This window comes from Oncorhynchus tshawytscha, unplaced genomic scaffold (assembly GCF_018296145.1).
Source record: "Oncorhynchus tshawytscha isolate Ot180627B unplaced genomic scaffold, Otsh_v2.0 Un_contig_9119_pilon_pilon, whole genome shotgun sequence".
Classification (NCBI taxonomy): Eukaryota; Metazoa; Chordata; class Actinopteri; order Salmoniformes; family Salmonidae; genus Oncorhynchus; species Oncorhynchus tshawytscha.
This window is the reverse complement of record NW_024607794.1, coordinates 1-20324: the sequence shown is the minus strand read 5'-3', so window position 1 is coordinate 20324 and position 20324 is coordinate 1. Positions and strand designations below refer to the sequence as shown.

General features: G+C 44.9%; 1 protein-coding gene across 4 annotated transcripts in view; it reads left to right on the top strand.

The window, feature by feature from the left end:
* The window catches only part of sema6dl (sema domain, transmembrane domain (TM), and cytoplasmic domain, (semaphorin) 6D, like), a 34969-nt gene extending 15898 nt beyond the window's left edge, over positions 1-19071 (top strand). Inside the window, exons 9-18 of one of the 4 annotated variants that reach the window (XM_042312650.1) lie at positions 538-669; positions 2697-2852; positions 3047-3220; positions 3840-3980; positions 4271-4348; positions 5567-5625; positions 6139-6195; positions 6810-7040; positions 10085-10329; positions 14942-19071. In XM_042312650.1, coding sequence (XP_042168584.1) covers positions 538-669; positions 2697-2852; positions 3047-3220; positions 3840-3980; positions 4271-4348; positions 5567-5625; positions 6139-6195; positions 6810-7040; positions 10085-10329; positions 14942-16141 — 2473 coding nt within the window. In that variant the 3' untranslated portion in view covers positions 16142-19071. The remainder of the gene's footprint in view (positions 1-537; positions 670-2696; positions 2853-3046; positions 3221-3839; positions 3981-4270; positions 4349-5566; positions 5626-6138; positions 6196-6809; positions 7041-10084; positions 10330-14941) is intronic. The other 3 variants (XM_042312651.1, XM_042312652.1, XM_042312653.1) reach the window with 3 other exon arrangements.
* The last annotated feature ends 1253 nt before the right edge of the window (positions 19072-20324 follow it).

Here is a 20324-nt window from a genome sequence, read left to right as displayed (position 1 = left end):
GTGTGGTGTGTTCCTCTCTCTTCAGTATCCCAGGGTCTGCAGTGTGTATATTAGTAGCTATAGTTAATAGTAGTTGTGTAACAGTGTGTGGTTGTGTTCCTCTCTTCAGTATCCCAGGGTCTGCAGTGTGTATATTAGTAGCTATAGTTAATAGTAGTTGTGTAACAGTGTGTGGTTGTGTTCCTCTCTTCAGTATCCCAGGGTCTGCAGTGTGTATATTAGTAGCTATAGTTAATAGTAGTTGTGTAACAGTGGGTGGTTGTGTTCCTCTCTCTTCAGTATCCCAGGGTCTACAGTGTGTATATTAGTACCTATAGTTAATAGTAGTTGTGTAACAGTGGGTGGTTGTGTTCCTCTCTCTTCAGTATCCCAGGGTCTACAGTGTGTATATTAGTAGCTATAGTTAATAGTAGTTGTGTAACAGTGTGTGGTTGTGTTCCTCTCTCTTCAGTATCCCAGGGTCTACAGTGTGTATATTAGTAGCTATAGTTAATAGTAGTTGTGTAACAGTGTGTGGTTGTGTTCCTCTCTCTTCAGTATCCCAGGGTCTGCAGTGTGTGCGTTCTCCATGGATGACATAGAGAAGGTGTTCAGAGGACGATTTAAAGAACAGAAAACACCTGACTCTGTCTGGACCGCCTTCCCAGAGGAGAGACTGCCCAAACCCAGGTATGTACCTGTACCTTTACCTTAACCCAGGTATGTACCTGTACCTTTACCCAAACCCAAACCCAGGTATGTACCTGTACCTTTACCCAAACCCAGGTATGTACCTGTACCTTTACCCAAACCCAAACCCAGGTATGTACCTGTACCTTTACCTTAACCCAGGTATGTACCTGTACCTTTACCCAAACCCAAACCCAGGTATGTACCTGTACCTTTACCTTAACCCAGGTATGTACCTGTACCTTTACCCAAACCCAGGTATGTACCTGTACCTTTACCCAAACCCAGGTATGTACCTGTACCTTTACCCAAACCCAAACCCAGGTATGTACCTGTACCTTTACCTTAACCCAGGTATGTACCTGTACCTTTACCCAAACCCAGGTATGTACCTGTACCTTTACCCAAACCCAAACCCAGGTATGTACCTGTACCTTTACCCAAACCCAGGTATGTACCTGTACCTTTACCCAAACCCAGGTATGTACCTGTACCTTTCCCCCAGGTATGTACATGTACCTTTCCCTAACCCAGGTATGTACCTGTACCTTTACCCAAACCCAGGTATGTACCTGTACCTTTACCCAAACCCAGGTATGTACCTGTACCTTTACGCAAACCCAGGTATGTACCTGTACCTTTACCCAGGTATGTACCTTTACCCAAACCCAGGTATGTACCTGTACCTTTACCCAAACCCAGGTATGTACCTTTACCCAAACCCAGGTATGTACCTGTACCTTTACCCTAACCCAGGTATGTACCTGTACCTTTACCCAAACCCAGGTATGTACCTGTACCTTTACCCAAGCCCAGGTACTATATCTACAGTATGTCAGTCTCTAACCCCGACCCAAACCCAGGTACTATACCTACAGTATGTCAGTCTCTAACCCTGACCCAAGCCCAGGTACTATATCTACAGTATGTCAGTCTCTAACCCTGACCCAAGCCCAGGTACTATATCTACAGTATGTCAGTCTCTAACCCCGACCCAAACCCAGGTACTATACCTACAGTATGTCAGTCTCTAACCCTGACCCAAGCCCAGGTACTATACCTACAGTATGTCAGTCTCTAACCCTGACCCAAGCCCAGGTACTATACCCTACAGTATGTCAGTCTCTAACCCTGACCCAAGCCCAGGCACTATACCTACAGTATGTCAGTATCTAACCCTGACCCAAGCCCAGGTACTATACCCTACAGTATGTCAGTCTCTAACCCTGACCCAAGCCCAGGTACTATACCTACAGTATGTCAGTCTCTAACCCTGACCCAAGCCCAGTATGTCTCAGTAAGTGTATGTCAGTCTCTAACCCTGACCCAAGCCCAGTATGTCTCAGTAAGTGTATGTCAGTCTCTAACCCTGACCCAAGCCCAGTATGTCTCGGTAAGTGTATGTCAGTCTCTAACCCTGACCCAAGCCCAGTATGTCACAGTAAGTGTATGTCAGTCTGCACAACAACAGGTACATGACCCACCCTTGAGTTTATGATGCAGGGCAGGACTGTATTGTCACTATAACCTTGAGTTTTGGTCTCATTGAGATAAACCCTCTTTAACAAGAGAGACATGGTCTATGACCACACACACACGTACACACGTACACACGTACACACACACACACACACACACACACACACACACACACACACACACACACACACACAGCTGATGGTTATTAGCAGTAAATAATTAATCTGGATATTTAGACGCGTTGCATATTTAACCTGTATTCACATACACACGTAGCTCAGCTCTCTGGCCCCAGAGCTCCACAGAGCTGCTCATTATGGTGGTAAATAATGAACATTCTAATCCTCTGTTAGGACTTCATGTTTACGGTGATACAGCAGCACGTCTCTTTGTTGTCCTGACAGGCATCTGCTCCTCTCTCATACCCTAACCCCTCTCCTCAGTTCAATTCAATAGTCAACATTATTAGTCCCTACAGGGTGATGGTAGCTGGGCTCATGTGTGACCTGTGTTGACCTTTGACCCCTCTCTGACCCCTATGACTCCAGGCCAGGCTGCTGTGCGGGTCACGGCCAGGCTGAGTCCTATAAGACCTCTATAGAGTTCCCTGATGAGACCCTCCTCTTCATCAAGTCTCACCCTCTCATGGACTCCTCCGTGCCTAACATAGGAGATGAGCCCTGGTTCACCAAGACACGCGTCAGGTAAGCACACACAGACAAGCACACACACGCACACATCGCAAGAGTTGCTTGTGGGATCTAAATTCCCGGGTAACAATCAACACAAAACTCAATCAAAATGCTAATTTGTAGATCGCACGGATGGCCTTTAAATACTGGCTTGATAATTCCTACTGAAGTCTGACTGTCCTCCTGTCTTGTCCTTGTCTCTCTAGGTACAGGCTGACAGCCCTGGCGGTGGACAACGCGGCTGGTCCACATGGTAACTACACGGTGCTGTTCATTGGTTCAGAGGCGGGCGTGGTGCTGAAGGTTCTAGCCAAGACTTCCCCTCTGTCCCTAAACGACAGCATCCTATTGGAGGAGATTGACCTGTTCAACAGAGCCAAGTACGGAACACTCACTACACGTCTCTCACTGTCTCTCTCTCTCTTACTCTCTTTGCGTCTCTCTCTTAGTCTCTGTATCACTGTCTTTCTCTTTTTTTGGTCTCATCTCTCACTCTGTGTTCTTCTCTTTCACGCTGTGTGTCTCTCACCGTCTGTCTCTCCTCTCTCTTCCTCAGTCTCTCTCGCTCTCCTCTTTCTTCCTTTCAGTATCGCTCTCCTGTCTTTCCCTGTCTCTCTCTTTCCTCTGTCACTTTCTCTTTCCTCTGTCTTCCTCTGTCTCTCCCTCTCTCTCTCTCTCTCTCTCTTTCTTTCTTTCTTTCTTTCTTTCTTTCTTTCCTCGGTCTTCCTCTGCCTCTCTCTCTCTCCTCTGTCTTCCTCTCAGTCTCTCGTTCTCTCTTGTCAGTAAGGGTATCAGGGCTAAACAGTGCCACTGTGATTACATCTGGAGAGTGAAACCGTAGACAGGCCTTTCTGATAAACAACCGATCAAGTAACCTGTAATCTGATTTCTGATTCTCCTCTGTCTCCCCCTCCACCACCCACCCTCCCTTTCTCTCCCCTACTCCCTCTCCTCTCCCAACCCATCTCTTCCCTCTCTTTTCTTCTCTCTGTCTCCCAGGTGTCTGTCTAACAGTGAGGATGACAGGCATATTTTGTCGCTCCATGTTGACAGAGACACACACAGTGTGTATGTAGCTTTCTCTAGCTGTGTGGTTCGCATGCCTCTCAGCCGCTGTGAGCGACACACTAACTGCCACAAGTGAGTCAGACACAGACACATACAGACACACACACACACACACACACACACACACGCATTCAGAAACATGCACACACTCCACTCCAAGGTTACTTTCTGCTGTACCTGGTCACAGGTTTGTGTGTTTATTGATGTTTTTTCTCTATCTACATGTCATAAACACTGAGTACCTGTAGCACACTGGTTAATATACAGCCAGACAGAGGTTAACTGGTGCTGCCTATTTAACCCTGTATGGTGAACTGTATATTTACAGATATATGTTAACCCTGGTTGTGTTTCTCCCCTAGGTCTTGTATAGCGTCCAGGGACCCCTACTGTGGCTGGATGCCTCATGGAGCCTGTGAGAGGATCCTGCCTGGAGTTCTGTGAGTACCAAGTATTACAATACTAAATAGTATGAATACTCAGGGCCCTAAAGTGTGATCAATTTGATCTCATATGCAACAAAATATTTTGCTGTGCGACCTGGAGTTTTTAATTTGGGAGCACCAGTGCAACCCCCAAAAAATCCCCCCCCAAAATGTTCTTTATTTTTAATAATAATGTTTGTAATGATAAGGCTTCGTTGTAACGTTGTTTCCCGAGCGCAGATTCGTTAGCACCATGATTGCACCATTAATCCAGTGGAGACTGCTTGTTTTTAGCCCAAACATTTCAAAAGATCTGACTCATATTACTGGAGCAACATTTATCTCTTCCGGTCACGGATTGGCCAGACACATTTTACATTCATAACATGTCACAGGCCTTTCTAAAACTATTGGCGGGACACATTTCACATTCATAACATGTCACAGGCCTTTCTAAAACTATTTGCGGGCCGCATTTGTTTTACACCTTGTTCAGTCATGTTTGTTAGCTCATTCGCTATCTAGCAAACAACCTGGTAACTTTACCAGTATATCCAAACATTTGGAGGCACAGAAAGAAAGGAAAGGGGATAGCTTCTTCAGGAGATCAAGGAATGATCAATGAATGAATGGAACAATGAATGGCACAAGCATTTCGCTACACCCGCAATAACATCTGCTAAATATGCGTACGTGACCAATACAATTGTATTTGATTTGAATGAGAGATGTCCTGCATGACATCATCACAAATCCTCTTAAAGATTCAGCGAACAATTTTCAATGTAATGCATCTCAATAGGAAAATAGTGCTTTTACATAATGTAGAAACCGTATATTCCCCAAAATTACTTTTTCATTTCAATGACAGGTATCTGTATCAACATTTTAGGTTTTTATAATAAACACATGTATTTACAGGGTTCCATATGAGTTTTTAGGCCACAACATGGGCTGTAGAGCAGCTAGACTTCATATAGGCTACATCTCAATCCATTTCAAAAATCAGATTTTCTGGTTCTCCTAACCTTTTTAAAGGTGGGAGGACCAGTGCTACCAATGAAAAAGGTAAATTTAGAGCCCTGTGCGTATGAAATATTACAATACTACCACAGTACTAAGCTAGGGTACATACTACAGAGTCCAGGAAAAACTTAAATAAAGGAAGGCCATGTTGGTTAGAGAGGTTTGGTTCTCGGCTCTAATCTTCTCCCCTCTGCCTCTCTCTTTCAGGTCTGGTTATGAGCAGGATGTAGAGTTTGGGAACACGGTTCAGCTGGGAGACTGCCATGGTGAGCCCCTCCCATTCATACCAACCCATCTCTTTCTCACTCTCTCTTGCTATCACACACCATCAGTCTGCACAACCAACCAGTAACACCAGTAACCACACCATACCAACACACCAATCAGTAACCCTCCCTACATGGTTCTATGTTCAGTATTAACATACACATCTACTGTAGATCCACATACGGTACACAGCCAGGCCACCTGCCTACTTGGAGGGAAGAAACATAGACGTGCTCTACCAGTAGCAGTACTAAGACAGTGTTGCTATAGGAGACACACCAGGCCGAACCATGGAACTAGAACAGGGGATAGAGGCCATGCATAGCTGTCTCTCCTCAGGTCTAGAGACAGACAAGACTTGGAGCAATAGGCCTACTCAGACAACCTGTCCTTTAGCTTTTTATCATTTGATTAAAAAGAACTACACTCTTAGTTATCGGGGCCTTTTTTTGTTTTGGGACTTTACTTTTGGGTTCCTTTATACTGATTTCTTGTTCCTTTAATTGTTTTAGTGTTTTTGGCCACTACATCAGCGACAGATTACAAATCATTTGGTGACCCGACCTCTGGTTAGTTGGATCTTTTATTCCGCTGGTTTCTTTCTTTCCTTGAACTCCGAACCCCTCTCTCCTTCCATCCTTCCTTCAACGCTGCTCACTCTTCATCTTATTTAACAAACCTCCTCTTCTTCAACACCTTTTTATCTTCTTCATCATCTCAACAAACATCATCACCGGGTCTCGTCAGAAATCTCCATCTCCACACGGACTCATTTCCTCACTTCATCTTCCTCACGCACTTCCTCTTTACTTCCTGCATGCTCACTCGGCGCCCCTCCCTCCTCTGACGTCATCACTGCTATGAAATCATCGCTGCTGTGTACCAAAGACCTTCCTCAGACAACTCTCACCCTTTTCCCCTTTCAAACTGTATCCTGTCTCAACAAAATGAATCTTACAACTGTATTTCTATGACTGGTAATGATAAATAAAATAGCTCTTGAATCAGAAAATGTATTATTTTTTCAAACAGCATTATCATAAAACATAAAACCTATTATGTTATGTAAACTAACCCACATGTGCGTACACATACCAATCCATGCCTACTAACCAGGATGTAAGCTAACAACCGGCTGGCCTCATGTCTACACACCGTGTTAACAGTTTGTTTGTCACCACAGACATGGAGTTGTCATCTACGTCATTCACAGACCAGCCCAGTGGGCCCATACACCCCCCAGTACCCCCAGTACTCACCCCCACCCTGAGCCCCCATCCTGGGCTTGGTCCTGGGGAAGGGCCTGGGTTGGGGCCTGGGGCTGGTTTTCCAGACCTGTATGGCTCAGGGTTTGTGCAGCAGGATGACCCGGCCACCTCCCATTCACTAGAGTCACTCCCAGGGGGCCTAGAGGGTAAGGCCTAGCAGGGAGAGAGAACTGCTGCCACCACACTGTATGGAGCCCTGACGGTCCGATAGCTGCTACAGCACACACACACACACACACACACACACACACAGTACCAGTCAAAAGTCCAGACACACCTACTCATTCAAGGGTTTTTCTTTATTTTTACTATTTTCTACATTGTAGAATAATAGTGAAGACAACAAAACTATGAAATACCATATGGCATCATGTAGTAACCAAAAAAGTGTTAAACAAATCAAAATATATGTTATATTTTAGATTCTTCGAAGTAGCCTTTGCCTTGATGGCAGCTTTGCACACTCTTGGCATTCTCTCAACCAGCTTCATGAGGAACTTGTTGGTTGCTTTTCCATCACTCTGCGGTCCAACTCATCCCAAACCATCTCAATTGGGTTGAGGTCAGGTGATTATGGAGGCCAGGTCATCTGATGCAGCACTCCATCACTCCCCTTTGTCAAATAGACTTACACAACTTGGAGGTGTGTTTTTGGGTCATTGATCTGTTGAAAAACAAATGATAGTCCCAATAAGCGCAAACCAGATGGGATGGCATATCGCAGCAGAATGCTGTGGTAGCCTTAAATAAGTAAATCACAGACCGTGTCACCAGCAAAGCCCCATCACACACACCCACGGTGGGAACCACACACGCGGAGATCATCCGTTCACCTGCTCTGTGCCTCACAAAGACACGGCGGTTGGAACCAAAAATCTCACATTTAGACTCATCAGACCAAAGGACAGATTTCCACTGGTCTAATGTCCATTGCTCATGTTTCTTGGCCCAAGCAAGTCTCTTATTATTATTGGTGTCCTTTTGTAGTGGTTTCTTTGCAGCAATTTGACCCTGAAGGCCTGATTCACATAGTCTCCTCTGAACAGTTGATGTTGAGATGGGTCTGTTATTTGAACTCTGTGAAGCATTTATTTGGGCTGCAATTTCTGAGGCTGATAACTCTAATGAACTTATCATCTGCAGCAGAGTAACTCTGGGTCTTCCTGTTCTGTGGCGGTCCTCATGAGAGCCAGTTTCATCATAACGCTTGATGGTTTTTGCGACTGCATTTGAAGAAACTTGTTGAAATTTTCTGTATTGACTGACCTTCATGTCTTAAAGTAATGATGGACTGTCATTTCTCTTTGCTTATTTGAGCTGTTCTTGCCATAATATGGACTTGGTCTTTTACCAAATAGGGCTATCTTCTGTATACCAACCCTACCTTGACACAACACAATTGATTGGCTCAAATGCATTGAGGAAAGAAATTCCACAAATGAACTTTTAACAAGGCACACCTGTTAATTGAAATGCATTGCAGGTGACTACCTCATAAAGCTGGTTGAGAGAATGCCAAGGGTGTGCAAAGCTGTCATTAAGGCAAAGGGTGGCTACTTTGAAGAATCTCAAATATAACATATATTTTGATTTGTTTAATACTTTTTTGGTTACTACATGATTCCATATGTGATATTTCATAGTTTTGATGTCTTCACTATTATTCTACAAGAAAAACCTTGAATGAGTAGGTGTGTACATTTTTGACTGGTACTGTACACACACACACACACCACATGCACGCACACACACACCACATGCACCACATGCACACACACACACACACACACGCACATGCACGCACACACACACACACGCACACACACACACACACACACACACACACACACACACACACACACACACACACACACACACACACACACACACACACACACACACACACACACACACTCTCAGGGGCAGGTATTTGGGATTACCATCAATTGATATAGCAGATTACATTTTTCAGATTTTGTTATGATTTATATTTCATCCAACTTCCTGTATTTTGATTTATTCATTGATTTGTCATGATTACAATGATTTTCTACATGGTGAAAATGTATTTTCTCCCTTTTTTAAACAATTCTTTCAAATCTTATCTTCAAACCTTCTGCACTTCTATATTCTTTCTTCAGACTCTTTATTTTGCCCCCGTTTCTCTCTCTGCCAGTAGACCCTATAACCCTGGCTGTTACAGTTGAAGGGTTAACCCTGTTTCCGGGTGTAAAGGGTTAACCCTGGGAGTTAGGTTTTTTAACCCTAGGAGCATTAGAGCAGGTCCCAGGCCTGTCCATTAACCCCTCTGGCTCCAGGACCTCTCTCTGTTAACCCTGGGAGCGTTAGAGCAGGTCCCAGGCCTGTCCATTAACCCCTCTGGCTCCAGGACCTCTCTCTGTTAACCCTGGGAGCGTTAGAGCAGGTCCCAGGCCTGTCCATTAACCCCTCTGGCTCCAGGACCTCTCTCTGTTAACCCTGGGAGCATTAGAGCACGTCCCAGGCCTGTCCATTAACCCCTCCAGCTCCAGGACCTCTCTCTGTTAACCCTGGGAGCATTAGAGCACGTCCCAGGCCTGTCCATTAACCCCTCCAGCTCCAGGACCTCTCTCTGTCTCTCTCCTGCTCTGTGAATGTTTAACTCGTCCATGTCTGTGGTTACTAACCAAGCTGCAGTCTAGAAACACAACAGCCTCACCATGTAGAGGACAAACTACAATCCTCTTCCCTTTGACAATGCTGGGGAGTCAATGGTTCATTGTCTTTCTGATTTTGTGAGAACAAGTCTTTCTCTGTCCTGGTTAGGAATGCACTAACCCTATTTCTATCTGGACAAATGTTTGACACTTGGTAGGGAAAAAGCAACACTTCAATTCTTCCTCTTCAAACTAACATAAAACTACTTCTTTTAGATTGGCTTACATCACCGGAGTGGTTGTGGGATCCTAACCATTTTCACCATGTATTTACAATTAAGAATGACGAGAGTGGAAGCCAATCTGAATGGTTTTGGCAATGATAAAATCCCTGTTGGATAGCGGACAGAATACCTTTAAGGGGAAAAGCAGAGAAACCATGCATGACTGAGTGTCCACAAGCTCACCGGATATAGAGGTGTAGTGTAAAACTGTGATTGGCTGTGATTGTGTGTGTCGGGGTGTTCGTTAACCAATGGGGTGTGTGACTTCAGGTGTGTGGGAGATTCAGGCGGGAGAAGCCAATCAGATGGTCCACATGAATATCCTGATCAGCTGTGTGTTGGCTGCCTTCCTCCTGGGGGCGCTAGTGGCCGGCCTGGTGGTGTTCTGCTACAGAGACTCTTTCCTCCGCCACAAGCCCCGGCACGCCCACAAAGATGCAGAGTCAGCCCCCTCCTGCAGCGACTCCACCGGATCCTTCGCTAAGCTCAACGGGCTCTTCGACAGTCCTGTCAAGGTAACGTGGAGCCCTGAATACAGAGTGCAATTTATGAGTCAACACATTATTCAGTAACCGAGTGTTACAGACTGACATTGTCGTTGTATCTCATGTAGATAGATAGAACCAGAGTGCGAATTATACCGTGACATTCAGGGTGTGGCGTCCACAATTTATTTTGAGGGGGGGGCTAATAATAATAATAAAGAAGTAATTTAATGGTAAAAATGTATTACCTTTTAATGTGGCATGAACACAACCAGTCAGGCAGGATGCTGTCGTCAAACAAATCACTTCCAAATGTAGGCTACCTGTGCATGTTCGTCCAGTCCAAAATAATCCAAACAGTGCAATGCATGTACTCTGATGACTGGAAATAGACATCTGCATGTACTCTGATGACTGGAAATAGACATCTGCATGTACTCTGATCACTGGAAATAGACATCTGCATGTACTCTGATGACTGGAAATAGACATCTGCATGTACTCTGATGACTGGAAATAGACATCTGCATGTACTCTGATCACTGGAAATAGACATCTGCATGTACTCTGATGACTGGAAATAGACATCTGCATGTACTCTGATGTCTGGAAATAGACATCTGCATGTACTCTGATGACTGGAAATAGACATCTGCATGTACTCTGATGACTGGAAATAGACATCTGCATGTACTCTGATGACTGGAAATAGACATCTGCATGTACTCTGATCACTGGAAATAGACATCTGCATGTACTCTGATGACTGGAAATAGACATCTGCATGTACTCTGATGACTGGAAATAGACATCTGCATGTACTCTGATCACTGGAAATAGACATCTGCATGTACTCTGATGACTGGAAATAGACATCTGCATGTACTCTGATCACTGGAAATAGACATCTGCATGTACTCTGATGACTGGAAATAGACATCTGTACTCTGATGTCTGGAAATAGACATGTACTCTGATGTCTGGAAAATAGACATCTGCATGTACTCTGATCACTGGAAATAGACATCTGCATGTACTCTGATGACTGGAAATAGACATCTGCATGTACTCTGATGACTGGAAATAGACATCTGCATGTACTCTGATCACTGGAAATAGACATCTGCATGTACTCTGATGACTGGAAATAGACATCTGCATGTACTCTGATGACTGGAAATAGACATCTGCATGTACTCTGATGACTGGAAATAGACATCTGCATGTACTCTGATGACTGGAAATAGACATCTGCATGTACTCTGATGACTGGAAATAGACATCTGCATGTACTCTGATGACTGGAAATAGACATCTGCATGTACTCTGATGACTGGAAATAGACATCTGCATGTACTCTGATGACTGGAAATAGACATCTGCATGTACTCTGATGACTGGAAATAGACATCTGCATGTACTCTGATCACTGGAAATAGACATCTGCATGTACTCTGATGACTGGAAATAGACATCTGCATGTACTCTGATGACTGGAAATAGACATCTGCATGTACTCTGATGACTGGAAATAGACATCTGCATGTACTCTGATGACTGGAAATAGACATCTGCATGTACTCTGATGACTGGAAATAGACATCTGCATGTACTCTGATGACTGGAAATAGACATCTGCATGTACTCTGATGACTGGAAATAGACATCTGCATGTACTCTGATGACTGGAAATAGACATCTGCATGTACTCTGATCACTGGAAATAGACATCTGCATGTACTCTGATGACTGGAAATAGACATCTGCATGTACTCTGATGACTGGAAATAGACATCTGCATGTACTCTGATGACTGGAAATAGACATCTGCATGTACTCTGATGACTGGAAATAGACATCTGCATGTACTCTGATGACTGGAAATAGACATCTGCATGTACTCTGATGACTGGAAATAGACATCTGCATGTACTCTGATGACTGGACGTAGATCTGTTTACAAAACACCAAAAAGTGTGCCTACTGACATTCGGCGAATACCATTGATTAGGCCAAATTAATTGATGCTTCTTGCTGACAAATTTAAATGTTTTATTCCTTGAAAAGTCGGGACAACTGAAATGGGTCTGAAACTGTCCTGGGGAAAATGGGTGGTTACCCTAACACACATGGTCAATTTACTAGACTAGGCTACAATGTGTAGGCCTATAGAGTACCACAATATGAGTCATAATACCCTCCAATCGTTTTTACACCATACATTTTTCCCATAGAGGATTTTAGAAACACTTCAAATAAGGGCTGTGTTTCGTGTAGGTTTACTTTGGCGTGACGTTTTAATAACCGTGTAAATCTCTAGGACAAGGTGATTTTTATCAATATAGTCGCCTGTGTTTATCCCCTAAAAATTAAACGCTAATGTGGCTATCATAAAGAACTACAAATACCATGATGATCTGGACAAGCCTGCCGAATAGAGGCAAAGGTAAGAATCTCTGGATTAACTATCTGTTAGCTAAATGTAGCAATTCTGTAAACTGTCTTGTGCAAGTTTTAACTTGACACAATACCTGTTAGCAAAGGTGTCAGCTAGAGACGACGTGCAGAAGCTTGCAGGGATTTGTAGTCTTGCATGATGTCTACGTTGTTGCTAATTAGCATTTTCAAACCGAAAAGTAAATAGAGCTGATTATATTGATAAAAGTCACCTTGTCCGAGAGAGATTTACATGGTTATTAAAACGTCACGCCTGGGTAAGCCTCCACGAAACACAGCCCTTATTTTAAGTGTTTCTAACATTTCCTATGAGAAAAATGAATGGAGGAAAAATGAATGGAACCATTTCCATGTTTGACCGCTAGGTTTTATGGGTATTGACACCTCCACTGTGGGGTAGCCAGTGATGTAGTAGTAAATAAATGGTGGGTAAACTCTGATTGCCGGTTGCGGTGAAAAAAGTTACGCTCCCTATACTTTCAATGCATTTTTCAGAAAAGGAGGGTCAACTGCATTTTGTTGCCTTTACCCTCCACTAGGCCTACACTGCCAGTAGCCTACGCTCTCAACTGAAGCAATTTTACACACATGAACATAAACAGAACAGGTAGCCTACATTCAATATAATACACAAGTTGAATTCTTAGATTCTTCACAGATCGTGTGACATAAACCACAACCTTTCTTTCCCTACATTTATGACATTAATGATAGTGTAATTTGTAATTATTAAGCATTTAATGATTGAATTAGAAAATTGAACTTAAACCCTGTACTATTCCTGGATCTTGGAGATCTCGGAAAAAGCACTAAGTGTAACCATGCCTATGTAAAATATCCAAAATAATGTAGGCCTATGCCATTGCCAAATCGAAGTCTTCTGGAGAATCTACAATAGGCGTACAGTCATTAATGTTGGATGGAATGGTTGCGCATTGCTATTTAGCTGTAGGCTGGTTGTCTAGTGATATTGGAGACAATCATCAGCTGATCCAGGCAAGAAAACTGATATTGATTGAAAATAATAAAGCTAAATAAATGGTCTACTTCTGGTCGCAGATGGCACAGAGAACAGCGATACCCGCGCCCGCCTGAGAAACAAAGCAATGAGCGCTCTAAACAGCAGACTGACAAAAGCAAACAATTATGAATGAACGGATAAATCTAATGCATTGGAATTAAAGGCTATTTTTATCAAGGGGACTTGGCAAACAAATGGCGAAATTGAGCAAGTGCAAAGAAAAATCTGTGTTTAAAGGAGCTCAGCTGAGGCTGAAATTCAGCACTAGTGAGTGGACAGTGCTGTGGACAGGGAGACGGTAGAAATAGCCACATAGAAATAAATGGTTTAAACCATGACAGAAAGGTGGGGGTGTTCGATTAATTTGTCAACTTTTATTTTCATATTTACCACTGCTTTTAAACAAAGTTGGACTTTTGTTTCATTCAGGGGAGCTGAGCCCCCCCCCTGGCTCCCCTGTAATTCACATTTACAGTGCCTTCGGAAACTCCAAGTGGGCTGTCATGTGCCTTTTACTGAGCAGTGGCTTCCATCTGGCAACTCTACCATAAAGGCCTGATTGGTGGAGTGCTACAGAGATGGTTGTCCTTCTGGAAGGTTCACCCATCTCCACAGAGGAACTCTAGAGCTCTGTCAGAGTGACCATCAGGTTCTTGGTCACCTCCCTGACAAAGGCCCTTCTCCCCCGATTGCTCAGTTTGGCCAGCAGGCCAGCTTTAGGAAGAGTCTTGGTGGTTCCAAACTTCTTCCATTTAAGAATGATGGAGGCCTCTGTGTTCTTGGGAACCGTCAATGCTGCAGACATTTTTGGGGGTATTGTGTGTAGATTGCTGAGGATTTTATTTTTTTTTTATTTTTTTTATTTAATCCATTTTATAATAAGGCTGTAATGTAACAAAATTTTGAAAAAGTCAAGGGGTCTGGATACTTTCTGAAGGCACTGTGTGTGTATGTATGTATGTATGTATGTATGTATGTATGTATGTATGTATGTATGTATGTATGTATGTAATGTAATGTAATGTAATGTGTGTGTGTGTGTGTGTGTGTGTGTGTGTGTGTGTGTGTGTGTGTGTGTGTGTGTATGTGTGTGTATGTACAGTATGTGTTGGCTGGAGGAACCAAATGAACAAAGCCCTCTCTTCTGTCCTGTCTTGTCTCCAGGAGTACCAGCCAAGTCTGGACTGTCCCAAGCTGTACACCAACTTACTGAGCAGTGGTAAGGACCTGACGCCTAACGGAGACACCAAGACCATGATCCTCCGGGACGGCTGTCAGCCCCCCGAGCTGGCCGCCCTGCCCACCCCCGAGTCTACCCCTGTGCTGCAGCAGAAAGGCCTGCAGCCAATCAGGAACCAATGGGAGCGAGCCAATCACCACGGGAAGATCAACGGATCCAGGAAGAACTCCAACTCTACCTCCTCCTCCATTGCCAAGAGTCCCCAGTTCCACCCCAGTTCCCCCCCCCCTCACCCCCAGCCCCACCCACACCCTGCGCTGGGACACTCCCACATCCCCAGCGCCGTCGTTCTTCCCAACGCCACGCACGAATACCGCAGTGGTTACCATGGAAACCCGACAGACGACGTCACGCCGCCGCGCACCCTGGACAGGAAGCCAGAGAACATGGAACACCTGCAGGCCACGCCCCCTCATTCTAAAGGAAGCAGGAAGGAGCAGAAGAGGTCACTGGATGCCAGGAACACACTGAACGACCTGCTGAAGCACCTGAACGATGCTAACACGGCTAACGCTAGCTCCAAGGCTATCCTCCAAGAGGGGGCCGGCTCAGCGCCCCGACCCAGCAGACAACACCTGATGCTGGAGCCTCTAGGGGACATCACTGAGGTTCCCCCCAAGGTCCCCAGCCGAGAGGCCTCTCTTTACTCCCCCTCCTCCTCCTCCTCCCTGCCCAGGCACAGCCCCACCAAGAGGGTTGATGTCCCACTGCCCTCCACCCCTAGCTCCCCCACAGGCAGCCTGGGCATGGGAGGAAGCATGAGTGGCACCCTGGAGAGGAGGTACGGCTCTCATCACAGGATCTCTTCTCACAGACACTCCCTCACCGCCACCTCTCCCAACGGGGTCAGTATGGGGGTGTCGTTGTCCCACCAACACAGTATGAACAGAGGGGGGTACATGCCCCCCACCCCTCCCTCCAGACTGGACTCTCAGAGGGGGCTTCACTCCCCCCATCAACACCCCCCCTCCCTGTCCCGCCAGAGCAGCTACAGTGGACACGGCTCGCTCCCCCGCCAGGGGCTTAAACGGACCCCGTCCCTAAAGCCTGACGTCCCCCCTAAACCCAACGCCTTCACCCCACAGACTCCTCAGATGAGGGTGGTCAACAAGTACAGCTACTAGGACACTATAGACACTATGGAGTGTACTAACTGGGACGGGGCAGGGGCACTACTGAGTGTGCTCTAGAGCCAGACTGGTTGTGAGAAGGCTTAGGGAGAGAGTAGGACCATGTGTGTGTCGGGGTGTGTTCCCCGTGGAATGATTCATTCCTTCACTCTAAAAAGAGAAAATCACACCAGATGTGACGTGGAGGTCTGTGTCTTGTCTTGTGGCTCCATGTTTCTCTCCATCTCACAACACACTGGTCAGTCTCCTCTAACCCTGACCCCTGGCCCTGACTCACTAACCCCAGCCCAGCCCCAGGACATAAGGCAGGGTGGGGGTAGATGGGGGTAGGGGTGCTGTAGGGGACTAGCGTGGCCCCCAGTGTGTAGCCTGGCCCTATGATCCCGACTGTGGACGGTACGAGGTCTAACTCCGAGAACTACTTGAAGAATGGGTCTGATGTCTCACTGTCACTAAGCACTGTCTGTTTGTGTCACAAATGGCACCCTATTCACCTTTGTTGTCAACTACTTCTGACCACGGCACATAGGCCTGGTTGTACCTAGTGCACTATATAGGGAATAAGGGTGCCATTTGGGGGACACCCTCTGTCTTCCCATGAATGTGAACTGGACTGAACTGAACAAGGAGGAGGAATACAATAGAACTGTTTGTATCTTATCTGTCTGACTGATGGGGGAGAGCAGTGAGGAGACACACTAAACATAGTGTCCCTTTAGTGTCCCTTTAGAGGTGTTTAACTCAACTATAAAGACAGAGGAGGAAGGAAGGCAACAGAGAGAACACCACTGTGTGTCAGCTGGAGGGCAAAACCCAATGTACAGCAAACACATACACACACACTTTCCTTGAGGAGGTGAAAGGCCTGGCTGCCTACGTACCCTAACAGGGACCCTCTGTAACTCACTGGGATATCTACTAAACACGTTTGCTGCTATTGGTTTATGATGAGTAATGTATGTTGAGTGTATTTAGTCCTCTTATGCGTCTGTACCCTACAGCTGCCATTGTCTCCTGACGTGTGTGTGTGTGTGTGTGTGTGTGTGTGTGTGTGTGTGTGTGTGTGTGTGTGTGTGTGTGTGTGTGTGTGTGTGCGTACAGACCATGCAATTCAATGCACTGTTAGAACAGGCTCCAGTGACATCAGAGTCCTCTATCAACACATACCACTCTTCTCCTGTCTCACACAGACACACAGATACAAACGGGCGATGCAGAGACCTTTCCTCCAGTCTTTCAATGTAGCAGAGTGGTATTTAGAAACATTTCCTCCAACCCACTTCAACAGGCTGGTGTTGTTTTGGTTTGGTTTTCTTTATTTTATTCAGAAATGAAAGACGTAAACATTTTATGCAACACCAATGGGTTTAGTTCTGTCAGGTTGAAATGGCGTCCTGTAACATGTCTGTCTGTCTCACCTGCCAACTGCATGTCCATCACTAGTGTTAGTCTCTGTGCTCCGTTGGGAGTTCACACACTGCTCTCTGTGTGGTAGTTGCCCCAAGGTACAGATGCAGGATCAGCTTACCCTCTCTCAAACCTAATCTTAACCATTTCCAGGGTAAATGATCTTAGATCTTCGGTTCTCTGGTTGCCATTTTGGTTCCAGAGGCAGTGTTGTGTTTGCAGTTTCCCAGTGAGTGACAAGTGTACAATCACACCAACATCTACCAATGTGTCCTACCGAGTCATGCTGGTAATGACAAGATACTGTACATATTATAAATATATGAGTATACATATTTTTAGGCCAGTTAACCCCAATCTGTGCATCGTGTGCCTTAATTCAACGAATGATCGATATACAGAAATACTGAGGGAAAAAAGTGATTTGGTCCTGAATGTCATTATTGTTACAATATAACCTAAGCAACTCTGATTATTTGAATTCAGAGTGAAATTTGTGTTCTGCATTTCAATTTGTATTTATCTACCAAACTGCAGTTATTTTGATTCTAGAACTAAGAGTCGGTTTAGTCACCAACATTCCATTACAGAATGCAGGCTGAAGCAAAGCATGCTGGGATTACAGTATCCGTATATGACCTCATGAAGAAGAAGGCTGCTGATAGACCAAGCTGAGGTTCCATGCAGTGAATGTACTATTATGGCATGGGGATGTAGACTGACTCTTGTCTTTTCTCTAAACGCTTTGCTTCAAAACACTCAGCTCAACATGGCACTATACAGCCAATATACAGTAAACAGTCAATACAGTACTCAATAAGCCATCCAACCCAGTATTAAGGTAAACACTCCGGGTAATTATTATAGATCAGAGATGTGTATCTAATGGCTTAATAAACTGTTCCATTAGACTGAGCAGTGGTCATGTGACCGGGACATGTATAACAACAGGATGTGGGTCAGATCTCCCATTGACAATGAGGTTCATGATTTGGGTACATTTACTTTATTTGGGGAATTAATTTGTCTTCCTGTTTGGAACCCGAAGCCACATTTTGTTTCAAAAAGATAATGGTATTAATTAAAGTCTGTTGTCTATCAGTCATCTTCTGCTAACCAGCGTTTGGGCTCAGACACACACACACACACACACCACACACACACACACAGACACCCCTGTTCCATTCATCCAGACAGGCTGTGCTCAGCTGTCTTGTGCATTGCCATATTGACCTGGGTCTTTGTGTTGCAGTGTCAGTCTAAAGCCTTCCTACCCTCCTGTCTATCTATGCTCTGTGTGTGCAGATGAACCAGCCTCGTTGACATTACCTTTCTAATACTGTTCTGATTGGACAGTAAGCCCTCCTGATGTTTGTTCAGAGTGTTTGTAGTTATGTTGTAAAGTTGGAACTGTGAATGTGTACAAAATGATCGTCTTTTGTTTCAGGACTTCTTGTTGAATTTTTTTTAACACGGCATGTATAGTTGAAATAAAATATTACTGCACAGAATTCTGATTCTGAGAGAGACCCTTGTTTTTCATGATTCTCAGAAGACAGCGGATTAGACCAGTGACTCTCTAATCCAGTTAGTGAGTACAAGATGCAGCGATCACTGAACTCACTAGAGGAGTCAGACATCAACATACTGTTCATGTTCAACTGTATTGATTTAGCAAAGCTTTTGTTTAATTAGAGTTTCATGAGTGAAATCTTAACTGGGACACTAATGCCTATATTTATACTAGTGTTCCTTCTTCAACATATCCCACAGCAGAAGAACAGGCTATTTGCCTCCATGCACCCCTGCTAACATCACAAACCACTAGCTAACATCAAGCACTATTTACACCTCTGCCAAATAATGTCCTATTTTCCTCTGGCACTGAGTGAGCTACATATCTACAGTTATACATGTAAGACAGCATTGTTTCAGAAGAACAGGCCAGGCTGTTTCTGCTTAGGGTTGCCAATAAGTCATTGTTGCCTTGCCAATAGTGTTGTTGTCTTGCCAACAACAATGTTGATTTCCAAAGCAAAGTAGTGCTGTTGCATGCCTAGGCTTTAGCTTAGTGGGCTTACATGGTCTTGAGGTTTGCAGATGTCCTTGGTTCAATTCCCCTTTGGTCATAGCAGCGCAGGATTGGTGATTAACATCTGAGAGGAGATCTGTTGCAGAGCAGAGGGTATTTGTGTGTGTGTGGTCATGTGGGAAAGTTTCCAGAGTGGTTTGTTGCCGTGGAGATGAACATCAGGTCCCTTCCTGCTCTGGGCTTAAGATCTGAGCTTCAGCACTGTGCCAGGCCCTTGAACACACACTAACACACCGTACACATGCACACTAACCCAGTACGGTCACAGTGATGAGATGAGATATAGAAGAGCGGACCAGGCCTGGGTGGGGGTATGAGGAGGCTACTCTTAACCTGCTTGATCCGTTGAATGAGCAATAATAATGCTGAAGAATGACATCCTCTGTTTTACAGATACACACTAACACACAGTGGGGTTCTGCTTATGATTCCATGATTCATGGTGTTGTCATTACAGTGGCAGATGTAGTGCTATTTAATGGCTCCTCTATTTGCCTGCAACCCCCCCATGCTGTAATACTGTTCCTGAAGGACACCATGCCCCCCCCAGTCATGCTGTAACACTGGGCCTGAAGGACACCATGCCTGCTACCCCTACCCCCAGGCATGCACACCATAACACTGGGCCTGAAGGACACCATGCATCTGGAGGTCATTCTCCTCTCAGTCACCACTACA